The 14,365-nt window shown below is 40.0% G+C and overlaps 1 protein-coding gene across 1 annotated transcript; it reads right to left on the reverse strand.

Moving 5' to 3' along the window:
* Positions 1–7,913: 7,913 nt before the first annotated feature.
* Positions 7,914–12,187, reverse strand: Fam170a (family with sequence similarity 170 member A). Its single transcript, XM_005330897.3, has 3 exons — positions 12,118–12,187; positions 9,600–9,746; positions 7,914–8,698 (listed from the first exon to the last, which is right to left on the reverse strand). Exons 1-3 carry the CDS (start codon positions 12,185–12,187, stop codon positions 7,914–7,916), a joined length of 1,002 nt encoding a protein of 333 aa, XP_005330954.3.
* Between the last annotated feature and the right edge of the window lie 2,178 nt (positions 12,188–14,365).

The raw sequence follows: 14,365 nt of genomic DNA on the forward strand, positions 1-14,365 counted from the left end.
CAGATTTAATGCAATTCCTACTAAATCCCAATGACATTCTTTATAGAAATAGAAAAAGCAATCATGAAATTTATTTGGAAAAATAAGAGACCCAGAATAGCCAAAGCAATCCTTAGCAAGAAAAGAGAAGCAGGAGGCATCACAATACTAGACCTTAAACTATACCACAGAACTACAACAATAAAAACAGCGTGGTATTGGCACCAAAATAGACTTGTAGACCAATGGTATAGAATAGAGGACACAGAGACAAACCCACATAAATATGGTTATATTATACTAGACAAAGTTGTCAAAAACATCACTGGAGATAAAGACAGCCTATTCAACAAATGGTACTGGCAAAAATGGAAATCCATATATAACAAATGAAATTAAACCTCTATCTCTCACCCTGCACAAAAATCAACCCAAAAGTGGATCAAAGACTTAGGCACTAAAACAGAGACCCTGTACCTAATAGAAGAAAAAATAGGCCCAAATCTTCACCTTGTTGGCCTAGGATCTGACTTCCTTAACAAGACTCCTAAAGCACAAAAAGTAAAATCAAGAATTAATAAATGGGATGGATTCAAATTAAAAAGCTTCTTCTCAGCACAGGAAACAATTAATAAAGTGAAGAGAGAGCCTAGAGATTGGGAGAAAATCTTTACCACATGCACCTCCAATAAAGCATTAATCTCTAGGCTACATAAAAAAACTCAAAAAACTTAACACACACACAAAAAAACAAATAACCCAATCAATAAATGGGCCAAAGAACTGAACAGACACTTCACAGAAGAAGAAATACAATTCATCAACAAATATATGAAAAAGTGTTCAATATCTCTAGCAACTAGAGAAACACAAATCAAAACTAAGATTTCATCTCACTCCTGTCAGAATGGCAATCATCAAGAATACAGGCAACAATAAATGTCAACGATGATGTGGTAAAAAGTTACACTCATACATTGCTGGTGGGACTGCAAATTGATGGGATCACTATGGAAAGCATTATGGAGATTCCTCAGAAAATTGGGAATGGAACCACCATTTGACCCGGCTATCCCACTCCTTGGTTTATAAAGGACTTAAAATCAGCATACTGTAGTGATGCAGCCACATCAATGTTACAGCAGCTCAATTCACAATAGCTAGACTGTGGAACCAATTTAGGTGTCCCTCAATAGATGAATGGATAAAGAAAATGTAATATATATATATATATATATATATATATATATATATATATATATATATATATATATTCAATGGAATATTACTCAGCTTTAAATAAGAGTAAAATTATGACATTTGTCAGTAAATAGCTGGAGTTGGAGAATATCATATTAAGCAAAATAAGCTAATCCCACAAAACCAAAGGTTGAATGTTTTCTCTAATATGCAGATGCTAATTCACAATAAGGAGGGAGGCACTAGGGAAGAATAGTGTTACCTAAGATTAGGTAGAGAGAAGTGATGGGAGGGAAGGAGAGGGGATGTGGGGATAGGAAAGATAGTAGAATGAAACAGACATTATTACTGTATGTATATATGTGGCTACATGACCAATATAATTCTGCAACATACACAACTCAAAAAAATGAGAAATTATATCCCATCTGTGTATGATATATCATGCATTCTACTGTCATGTATAACTAATTAAAACAAATTTGAGAATTTTTTTAAAAAGTTAATTGTGGAAATAACCTAATCCCAGAAAAACCAAAGGCAAAATATTTTCTTTAATATGCAGATGCTAATGCATAATAAGGGAGTGGGGGTGAGAGGTTAGGGGAGGACAGATGTACTTTGGATTAGACAAAGGGGAATAAAGGGAAGGGAGAGGGAATGGGAGTAGGAAAGACAGTAGAATGAATCAGACATTACTATCCTAGGTGCATATATGATTATTGGACCAATGTAATTCTACATCAGGTACAATCAGAAGAATGAGAAGCTATATTCCATATACATATGTCAAAATACATTCTACCATCATGTGCAACTAATAAGAACAAATAAAAAAACAGCTTATTCTGGGATTAAAAAAAACAAGTAAAAGAAAGAAAATTATACTCTGATTTTGTTTTTGAACAGTGTACAAAGGTTAAATATTTCAGTAGCAAAGTAAATTCAACAGTCTATTAAAATAGAGAAAACAATAGTGAAAGGAAGTTTACACCAGGGAGACAAGAATTGTTCATTATCCAAAACTGGCAGACAAAAGAATGATGCATAAAATTATTATAAAATTTTTAAAGTTTTTATTAGTGCATTATACATAAGAGTGGGGTTCATTTTGGCATAATTATATATAATGTCTCCCTTCTTCCTCTCCCTTCCTCCCTTCCTCTACTCTACCAGCCTTCTTTCTGTTTATTTATTGTTTTATTCACTGGTTCTTTATACATAGACGTGGAATTCACTGTGGTATATTTATATGTGAACACAGCATAATTTGGTCAGTTTCTGTTCCTCCCTTTCCCCATCTCTTCTCCCTCCCATCAATCCCCTTCTACTCCACTGATCTTCCTTCTATTTTACTGCCTCTTGATTTTTGCCTTATTTTTCTCTATATTTTACATATGAAGGAAAACATTCAACCCTTGACTTTTTGAGTCTGGCTTAGTTCACTTAGCATGATGTTCTCTAGTTCCATCCATTTACTAGAAAATGACATAGTTTCATTCTTGTCTGTGGCTGAGTAAATCTCCATTGTGTTATATACCACATTGTTTATCCATTATCTATGGACAGGCACCTGGGCTGGCTATGATGAATTGAGCAACTATAAATACCGATGTGCCTGTATCACTAGAGCATGATGATTTTTGTTCTTTTTGGATAATTACCAAAGAGTAGGATAGCTAGATCTTATGATGGATCCATTCCTGATCTTTTGAGAAATCTCCATTCTGTTTTCCAAAGTGGTTGCACTAATTTGCAGTCCCATCAATAATGTAAGAATGTACCCTTTCCCCCACACCTTCCCAGCATTTACTATGGTGTATATGCTTGATGTTCTTCAGTCTAGCGAGTGAGAGGAAATCTCAATGTAGTTTTTGATTTGCATTCCCCTGATTGCTGGGGCCATTGGAATTTCTTCTTTTGAGAAATGTCTGTTTAATTCATTTGACATTTTTATTGATTGGGTTATTTGTGGGTGGTTTTTGGTGTTTTTCTTTATTTCTTTATATATCTTGGACCTTATTTCCTGCCAGAGGAGTAACTGGCCAAGATTTTTTCCCATTCTGTAGGCTTTCTCTTCACGTTCTTACTTCCTTTGCTCTGCAGAAGCCTTTTAATTTGATGTCATCCCACACTCATCATTTTTTAGAAATTATATTCTTTATGGTCATTAGTATTTACTATTGTAACAAAGGTCATATCATGTTCAGAAATGGAAGAAAAATTAAAAAGCAGAAATAAGTACAAAGCAAAGAACCTCAGTGTTTTTATTTGTATTTAATATGACTGATCATAGAAAAGTACAGTATGCTACTGTATAATTCTTACACCTAAAAGATTTCAGCAAGGTTTGTACATATAGGATCAAGGTCTCAAATATGTATCAATAATAATTAATTTCTAAATGTAGTAGAATCTCACGCACAAAAGGAACATAAAGAAAAGATAGCTTGTACTAAATCAACAAAAAAATATATAGAACATTTGTGGAGAAATGCTTCAATGATTATTGAAAGACAAAGAAAGAAGAAAAAAGATTTAAATGAAGGAAAAATATACTTGTAACAATAACTGATAAACTTACAAATCTACATAGGTGGATACAAAATGAACTTCTGGTATATGTCCTAGAGAAAGATTCAGAGTCCACTTGTTTGTAATAGAGGAAAGTTGAGCATATTCAAACTTCCACCAAAACACATTGAAAATTTGTCAATTTGTCAATACTGATAAAACGAACTATAATACAGAAGTAAAAATTAATGAACTATAAAGATATGTATCAAAATGGATAATCTTAAAACATGGGTTTTTTAATTTTGTTTTTGTACCAGGGATTGAACTCGGGGATACTCTACCGCGGAGCCACATCCCCAGCCCTATTTTGTATTTTATTTAGAAACAGGTTCTCACTGAGTTGCTTAGCACTTCACTTTTGCTGAGGCTGGCTTTGAATTCACAATCCTCCTGTTTCAGCTTCCTGAGCTGCTGGGATTACAGGCGTGTGCCACTGTGAAAAACATGTTTTTTGAGGATGAAATAAATTGCAAAATAATATATGAAGTACACACAATGCTATATGTAAACTGTTACTCAAAACATTCTTATAAACACATACATAATAGTATAAAACACACATGGGAGTAAAAAAAAAAAAAAACTCCAACTCAGCATATGTAAGGCAATGAAACCCCAAGGAATTTCAAATTTGTAATTATTTTTTATTTTACAGTCATCTGAAGCAAATTGGCAAAATACTAAAGTTTCATGATGTCTCCATAGGTATTTATTATCAAAAAAATCGTCACATTTGAAATATTTCATAATAAAAACATTCAAATAACAAACAAATCCTAGGACAGATGTTGGCTGGGGTTGATAGCTGGGAACGTGGCACCCAGAGAGTGGTGCTCAGAGGGAAATGCTCTAAATCACCAGTCCCCTGCGGGAGATGAACAGAACGCACTCCCATTTTCCTACCTTTCCCTCAGAGCCATGGCAGGAGCCTCCCCTGATATCTAAATATTTTAATCCTATTTTTGATGAAATTAGAAGATAAAATGCAATTACTTTTACCTCCTGAGAGTTTCAGTCAAATGTTCTGATAAAACGAGAAACTGTGTCTACATGCATGGGAAAGAAGCAGACAGTGTTTGAAGTGTAAATTAGAATAAATTGGTAAATTAGGAAATAGAAGATACCAGCCTCAAAAAAACATAAAAAGGACTTACAGAGGAAGGAAAGAGAAGGCAGAACAGAGAGAATATAGGTTCTTTCCCCTGCTAGCATCACAGGTTCCCACCTAACAATCCATGCCCCACATGGGACATGCAAAGAAGGGAGCCTCTCTGAAAGTTCAAAGACTGTGTACACAGAAACAGGGAGATCCTCAGTGGGATCACTAGGGACAGATGACTCCCTGCCTCTAAAAGTGTTTGTCAAAGACAGTCACACTTGGTTTTACTCCCAGGTGGCCTGTGTGTCATGGGTGATAGCCATTCCCTTTTGGTAAGACATCCCTACCTATTTTCATTTGCCACAGTTAATTAAGTAGATTGCAGGGAGGGAAGTTTAATTATCTTGACTCTACCTGCAATCCTACCAATAGCTTAAAATATGAGCTCAGGTATGGCTTTAAACTTACTCTGAGCAGGGATTCAGAGACTCATTCAGAATTTGTTGCACCCACAAAGAGGGCTGGTGTGATTAATGTGAGCACTTGTCTTGGTCAGAAGAGAATGCAAGTCACAGGCCTCAGTTCTCTACCTTACAGTAGGGGACATGGGCTTGTCAATGCTGCTTCCTGAAATACTCGGACTCCTAACCCATTGGCTCTTGTATTGTCCACCTCTGTGCTTGCAGGCCAATTTCCATCACAGCAAGAGCAGCAATTGACAGTTTCATGTTTATAACCAATATCCTGACAATTTATGGGAAGTAAATCCTAGGTGTTTGAAGCAGCCATTGGAAGCCAGAGTACAAAACATTCCGAGGAAAGGAGAGCAATTGATATAGACCAAGGAAAAGAGGAATGAGATAGCATTTCCAATCTTGGTGGGTTCAACAGCAGGTGAAATGGGAAAAGAGTGAAAATTAGAGTGTGCAGCGGCTGCTAGAGAATTCCCCACAGGGTGGTGTGGGTAATCGAGGGTGAGTTAATTCTCAAAATCTGAATTCTTTGAAATGACAAAGTAGGCTCGGGGGATGTGGATATTATATCCCAGATGCAGAGGATGAGAGCATGGAAGTGGTTAGGAAACAAGATTATTCTTATGGAAATAATAACATACTTTATTGATTAAATAAATCCCCATAGAAGATCCCTTATAGGCTCTCAAAGAACCTGTGGGATTTTGGAGTTGGCTATTATTCAATTTAAACTGACAAAATCTCTGAATTTCAAATTATTTCCTTCTAACTCTGCCAGTCCTCTAAGGCATGGCTTTGTCTCCATTCAGATGAGGGAGATGTTACTCCACCCTCACTTTGGAAAGACGACCCACAACCTCATGCGTCAAAATCAGTCTTCAGTGCCTCAGACACTTGTTTTTCTAGTGGGTGGTTAGCAGTGATGTGAGGATAAGGTTCAGAGATGATGAGATCAAACCTTGGGAATCCAGATAAGACTGCATTTAAAATCTGAAATATTGACCTCAGAACTGGAAATATCAGAACTGATTGGCTTAAACTCCTAATGTAGCAATTTCTTCCCCCAAATCTGGCCTCTTTGCAAGTGCTATAAAGGAGACTCATCGTCCCAGGAGTAACCTGCTCCATGAACAGCTCCAAGACAGAAATTTCCTCTGTCCTGGTGTATCCTAGTAAAGCCAAAAACCAAAAGCCTATCTTCTGAGAAAACCTTGAGGGACATGCAGAACCCTCTCCAGGCCTCTGCTCAATGCCTTCAGCCTCACTCTGCCATTTCCATTGTGCCCAGTATTTCCTAGTGACTTTATGTGAGCTCAGTGGAGTTCATCATGATCCCATATGAAATGTAGCAGCCAGTCTTGGAAAAATGGTCAGAGAAGCCTAATAAATCCCAGGTAATTAGTGCTGTCTCTGGAAAATGCTGGTAGATATCACTAGTACTGATGTGAAACGTCACTCACAAACCACACTAGAGACAAAAGGATAGATAAGTAGATAAATTTGTTAATTAAATAATGCAGACAGGCAAGGTTTTGAAAACAATCTTTATTGTATATGATGTTTATATGTTAGACTGAGCGGTGTGGTCCCTTCATCCTCTTTTATTCTATTGGCATTCTATCTGCTATTATCTCTTCTCCCTGGGAGTGAGAAAATAAATGAGGCAGAGCAGGAAGGGACAAGAAGTGACATGAGCTCTGCCCATCAATAACCTTTCACTTTAATCTCAAAGCCTGGGGCCATCCACACCAGTTCAGTTCAATTAAATTACAGCAAAATAAAGATTCTAGAACTTTTCCGGTTTGGGGGAAAATCACTTCTACATTGTTCCCTTTCCACGTTTCCCTTTCCGTCACAGGGCCATGTTCATGGGCCAGAGTGAAATCAAAGCTCAGACCAAAGACTCACAGACCCCATACCTTTGATCCTGCTGAGCACTGGTCCTCTCTCCAAACCAGTCTTGGCCCTTGAGATCATGCTGAGCTCTACCTGCCTAGAGGGACTCTAGTATTTCTTCTTAAAGTTGAGGACAGTCATGGATATAGTGGGAAACTTCCCAGTCAGAACTCTCCAACTTCTCATTTAACCAAAAGGAGGTCAAATCCCCCGAGAAGCACAAATGTACCACAAGCTGATGGATCTGCAGAGCCATGACAGAGCCCAGCGCATCCCTGCAGCCCCTTCTTTCTCTCCCTGCGAGTCTTCCTAAGGTAGGCTTGGAAAACTGTGCAAGCCTCAGGCCTTACCTCTCCCAAGAGAAGGCTGAACCATCTTCAAAGATCTTCTGGCTCATGAATCTCAGTTGCTATGTGGAAATCAAAATAGAGGAAGACACTTAGTTAATGAGGGAAGGAGCTCAGCTCGCCCTTAGAAATCCTCTGAATTTCCTGCGGGAACTGGAAAGCTCAAGACAAATCCCAACTTATAGGCTAGCTGAGATGTCTGGGCAGGAAGCAGGGGGCCAAGTTATGTCCCCTTCCATTATCCCCCAATCTGGATGAACCTCCACCCCCACCTCTCCCTCGTGGGGTTGAACTGGAGAGAGAGAGAGAAAGCACAGCTCCCTTAGCAGACCCAGCCCCTGCTCACTTCCTATCCTTTGGAGAATGAAACACACAGCCTGGACATTGGCTCCAGGGTCTCTTCAGGCCAGGGTCTTCCCTTGTGGGCTGGTCCTCCTTATTCTCCTTGTCTTCTGGCTTCTCTTGTTCCTCCTCCTCCTCCTCTTCCTCCTCCTCCTCATCCTCCTCTTCTTGGGCGCTCTCTGGTTCTACATTGCTTATCAGCTGAGTCATGGTGAGATGGAAGACGTGGCAGCTGAAGCCCTCCCTGATCCCATGCTTCACATGCTCCTGGAGGATATCCATGGTGGCAAAGACCCGGCAGCAGGCCATGCATCTGAAACCATTCTCCATGGTCACTAGCCAGTCAGGTGTCTTGGCCCTGGGTCTCTCCTCCACTGCAGGTGATCCTGGCGGGCTATCTGCCTCTGCCCTTTCCTCATGTTCTTTCTCCTCCCCGTTGGGCTCGCTGTCAGACAGGAGGTTTCTGGTGGATACATCAGAGGGGGGAGTACCTACTCGCACTTTCTCAGGAAGGCTTACTTCTTCCATCCTTGGCTGCTTTTCTAGGGACTCTGAGGTTTCCTCTGTCTCCCAGGAGACAGCTACACCTTTTTTCATTTTTACCTGCATGTAGTATATTTTCATGCCCTTTTCCTCTTTGTTCATACACAGAGAGGACACACAGGTCTTATAAGATGAATGGGTTGAGAAGGAGTTATTCTGGGAGTGGGGAAGAGTCTCCCCTCGTTTTTGAAACTGGGTTAGGGGTGATCTAGGCTTGGGACTGTCTTGTAATTTCCGGGTTCCTGGGAAAGGAAATTAGAAACATAAGAACATGCACAGAGCCTGCTGGAAACCGAGAATGCAAAACTGTGAATATGCATGGTAGAGGAGAGGGGGTCCACCGTATGATCCAGGTGTGTGATAGGTTTGCTATCCATTGTTCGTATTCTGGGGTGATGAGGGTGGTGTCATTTGTGTGTATAAAGATATTGGGGAATGTCTACACACGAGTGTTGAGTGAGAGAGTGAGGATTATGGCATGTGTGGAATAGAGGTGGGGTTTGCATACTGGGAAGATGGTATTTTGTGACTTTGCTGCTGTGTTGTTTGTGGAATGTGGGCTGTGATATAGGAAAATGGCCTTGTAGGTCATGCATTTTGGATTTGTGCATGTGCTAAGGATGTATGCATCCATGCAGAGTATGGTTATATGTGTGAGGTATACAGGCCTGAGCTGTGTGGTCCTACTGAGCTATTCTGGGGAACGCTGTACTCTAGAAGCCACAAATCCCACATAGTTTCTCTTAAGGTCCCTAATCTGGTCCCTTAGCCTGACACCCCAAACCCAAACCTTTCAGGCCATTGTTCTCTGACTTCCCACCATGATCATGCCAGGGTTCAAGATCTCCCACAGTGAGCTCTCCTAACAGTTCTGAATTCTACCTGGGCTTCTTCACAGAGTCCGGACCACCTCCAACTGCCCTGGGCTGCTTCTCAGCCTCATGCTTTAAATTCTATGCTTCCTGCACTGTACTCAAAGTCTGATACCCAGGGAGCTCCACATTCAAGGAGCCTCACACCTACAAGTCTCCATATCCAAACAGTCTCACAATCAAGGACTCCTTCATCCAAACTCTCACATCTAAGGAGCCCGAACCCAAAGTGTCTCATACACCCAAGTCTCACACTCAAGCATCCCTGTACCTCTACTACCATGGAAGAGCTTGTATGGAGAAGAAACACAGGAGAAGTATTCTGAGGCAGAGGAGACCTCCCCTCCTCCTAGGCTGCACATCTTGGCCACTCCAGTGGATTCAAGATGAGGGGCATCCTCTTGTGATTTTGACATTCCTGAGAAAAGTATGAAAGTCACAGTGATTTGGGGGGTTGGACATATTTGTACATCATTCACCTATCCAACAAATATTTACGAGTGTCTGACATGTGTCAGATATGGTAAATACACACAGTTTAGAGAACGGTTCCTTGTGGATATTCCAGTATTAAATTACTCAACAGTTATTTTATTAATATCTTATTAGGAATGAATGCCTGTGTGATTTACTGTGAATATGTGTAAAGTATAAGAATGATGTGCTTTAGGTGGGGCCAGTGTGGAGTTTGTATACATGCTGTGTTCACAATTCAGGAATAATGTGATACCTAACATTTCCTGACAATATAGTGGGGCTTATTTGTGATGTTCATTTATTCATTTATTCAGTGAACAATATTTAGTAAGGAGCTACTATGTATCAGGCATTATTCCACTATTCTAGGCTTGGGAATACTGAACAAGACAGAGTCCCTCTTCTAATTGGAACTTCTATTTCAATTGGAAAGGCAGGCACTAAACAGAAATACATATAAGTATATAATAGGACAGATCATGGTGAGAATGTAAGGACCACCAGATCTGTCAAACAAAAATACCTGATACCCAGTTAAATTTAAATTTAAGATGAATCACAGTTTTCTTTAGTATAAATTGGTCATATCGAATATTAGGGACTTTCTCATACTAAAAAGTCATTGGAGTTTTATCTGAAATTCAAGTTTAACTAGACATTCTATTTTTTGGCAACTCTAATAAAGGTGTGTCAATGAATCTGATTAATTTTGGTTTTAACAAAGTAGGCCTGGTGTGGCTACAGGTTGTGTTACAGATGTGGAATGACCTGAGACTGGTTCTTATAGAAATATTTAGAGGTAGTTGTAATGTAGCTATCTTTGTCTGAGAATTGAAGAGATATGTGTACTTGTGCATACGAAGGTGCGCACGCACACACATACACATATGAAGGTGCGTGCATGCACATGCACACACACACATACATTCTCTCTCTCCAGAGTTTAGTGTAGAAAGAGAGCAGTGTTATATCCCTGGGTTGTGTGAACATGTAATAAAGGAGTAGTATGCTTATATATGTGCTGTGTGTGGTTTAATCAAGCAGATGTGTGTGGAAATGTGTAACATTTTTCCTGTATCAGGGTGCATATGGGCATGAGACTATCTCATGGGAGACCCTAAATGAGAACTCTGTATGTACTCTCACGTGTTTTGAGCATCACCCAGGTCTAGGCATGTTAATGTTCATTTATTACCATAAACCCTGCAAACTTCCCAGTGACCACTCTATCCCCATTATCCCCACTATTCCCTCTCCTAATACACTTGTAAGGAGAGAAAATATTCTACAATGTAAAGGTAGATGGGGTAGAAGAAACCTTGGCCTTCCCCTTCCTGTCACAGGCCCCTGGAAATATGCCTCCACTCCAGGCCCCCATTCCAAGGGGAGGCATATTCCTATACCAGAGGAGCCTGGACCTCATGGAACCTGCTGGGCTCTGACTTGGGCAAATCCCTCCAGATGGATTTCTGGGATAGGATCCACTTTGTCCCACCTGCTGCCCATGACTACCACCCCGCCCCACATCAAGGCAACGTACTTGTTTACATTTAGCACATCACACAACCTAGAAAGTAAATAAGTTGGCAGCTCTTTGTGTTCTTTGTTTCTCCCAGGATCCTGAGGTGTCTTGCCCCATCCATTAAGGTCTGAGTCCCCTTAAGGCATTTTCCTACCCCTTCCCTTCCTCTGGGAAGCATCCAACCTGTGCATCCACAAACTCCAATGGCATATTCTTCCTGCCAAAGGAATAAAATCTCCATGCTTTCTGTATGTCACCATTCTTAGACAAAGTCTTAATCTACTTTTCTAACAAACATGTCATTTCCCAAGATAATTTTCAACAAGACCTTTAATTCAGCCACTAATCTTTCTTCTTTCCTAAAAGGGACAGTGTAACCCACAGATTTCTCTCGCTGTCCCCCACACTTCACAACTCCCAAGTGACCCAAAAGGAAAAATAAATAAAGAGAATATGAAAGAACTCAGAAAAACTGCATCTGAGTTGTGTAGCTGGAAGCCCCCCGCACACACACATACACCCAATGTGCCTGGAGTCCATAGCTCCAGGTGCCAGCCCCCAGGAGAGAAGTTCATAGACCAGAAGGGCTGAATTTCTATCTGCCTGGGGCATCTGGACTTTCTGTGCCTTTTCACACCCTTGGGACCCTTGAGATGGATCCAGCAGCATCAGCTGATAACACGTCTCCCCTCTACTTCATAGGCACCTGCTCACCTCAATCCCTCATTCTTAGGGAAGCCTAAGGCTGGCAGGCCTCCCCTGTACCCCAGAGAAGCTTCCCAGCACGTACCTCTTCCCTTCTCATCAGTTTCCTGGGACTCTTCCTTTTCCAAATGTTTCCTCTTTTGTCGCCGTTTCATAATATCAGCTAGGAGAATCCCTTAGAGGATTCTTAGTGTCCAGTTCCCCCTTTTCCCTACAGATTGGCCCTTCTTGACTCTCAGGAAATCCGTTGAAATTATTCAATACAAATAAAAATCGTCAAGTCTTCTCTATGACTGGAGAACTCAAACCACTGATCGAACCAGCAGCCCTGCCCAGTGCTCACTATACTGCAGGGCTGTTAAGGTTCAAAGGTCACCAGGCCCACAGGAGGATTCTCTTACCTCAGTGATGACATCAGAGCATTCTGTGGCCCTCAGCCCAACACACAGCCTCTTCAACTGCAGAAACCCCGATTAAAAGAACAATTCCTTTTCCCAATGGAACCTCTCTAATGAATTCAACTCTCTCATCTTTCAAATGTGGCAGAATATTTTTAGATGTTAACATGTTTCTATTTCATTTTTTTTTCTTTTTCTCCTTGTATTTCACCCTTTCCTTTCTGCCCTCAAGCAGGTAGCAGGTAGCAGGCTCTGTGTTCATCGCTCAGAGCTGGAGTACAGCAGGGCTGAAAGCAACAATAATTTGCTGATAAAATTTGACTTTTATTTCTAAAATCTTAAACTTCATAGAAAAGAGGCAAAATATAACAGAAGTAGGATTTGGGGGGATTATGCATTCACTTCTTTCTGACTCTACTAGAACTGTCAACATACTGATTAAATCAGAAATGAAGAGCTCTATGGCCCGTGGAGGAGAGGGGCCCTGAAGTGTGGAGAGAGAGAGAGAGAGAGAGAGAGAGAGAGATGGCAAAAATTCCAAGAGGAGATTGCTGCATTGTTCACACAAACCGAATGGCAAACTATCCCTCTCCTGCACAGGAGTCACCAAACCTATAGGAGCCATGGCAACTGAGCAGACATCAACACAAGACCTCTTAGCTCCTATAAGTAGTGACCATTCCCTCATCCTAGCCTTGAAATCATGGTATTGCAAGATTTCCAAATAAATCTGGGTGGAATCCACACCGAACATCAGAAGAACACTTTTATAAATTAAGTAGAATTATTTTAAAATGGCATGCTATTTTTTGTTGACAGATTACATATTCTCCAGGAGCTGCTTGGACACTTGCATCTGAAACTACACCAAATGAGCCCACTCTAAACCTGTCTCTAGGCACAAGCCTAGGTAACACAGAGAGACACCTTGAGTTGGAGAAGGGGCCTAGACTCATGGTTAGTAGTGAAATCAATGCCTATCCTCAGAAGCAGACCAGTTTTATGTTCTAAGGGACAAGTGGGGAAGGCAATGCAAGAGGGTTTTACTTTTGTATTTTATGCTCTGAATTGTCAGAATTTTAAAACAAAAATATCTTAATACATAACTTATATAATTAAAAAATACACAGATATTGAATCTGACACTCTTAGGAAATTCATACAATCTAGAGTGAAACAGAAAATATCACAAAAGACCCTGCAGACATCAAAAAGGTAATAAGATAATCCTGCAAACTTTACAACATAAATTTGATAACTTAGATGAAATGGACCAACTCCTCAAAAAGCACAAAACACAAAACTCATCCAATATAAAACTACAAAGAATGTACAATTTGTAATTATTAAAATCCAGAAAGCAAATTTCCATGACCACATAGTTTCACTAGAGAATCTCACAAACATTTAAAGAAAAATCAACACCAATTCTACCCAATCTTTTCCAGAAGAAAGAAAGAAGCATTCTTAATTCATTTTATGAAGCCAGTAATACATTGATACGAAAACTAGGCAAAGATAATACAAAAAAGAAAACTACATGCCAATATCTCTCATGTATATAGATGTAAAAATCCTTAACAAAATATTAGTAAATAGAATTCAGCAATATATAAAAAGGATTATATACCATGGCCAAGTAGGGTCTATTTCCAGGGAAGCAAAGCTGATCTAATATCTGAAACTCAACCATTACATTAATGGTCTACTACATTAATACTACTACATTAATAGGCCCCAAAATAAAAAATAACATCATTATATTGCTATAGTGTGGATCTGGTTCTGATCCCAGAGGCTCATGTGTTAAAGGCCTGGTCCCCAGGGGCAATATTGGAAAGTGGTGGAAACTTTAAGAAGGGGAGGCCTACTGGGGGTTGTTTTGGTCATTTGGGCATGGTCTTAGAGAGTAAAATAGTTCTCAATAAAGGAACA

The sequence above is a fragment of the Ictidomys tridecemlineatus genome, chromosome 1 (assembly GCF_052094955.1).
Source record: "Ictidomys tridecemlineatus isolate mIctTri1 chromosome 1, mIctTri1.hap1, whole genome shotgun sequence".
Lineage (NCBI taxonomy): Eukaryota > Metazoa > Chordata > Mammalia > Rodentia > Sciuridae > Ictidomys > Ictidomys tridecemlineatus.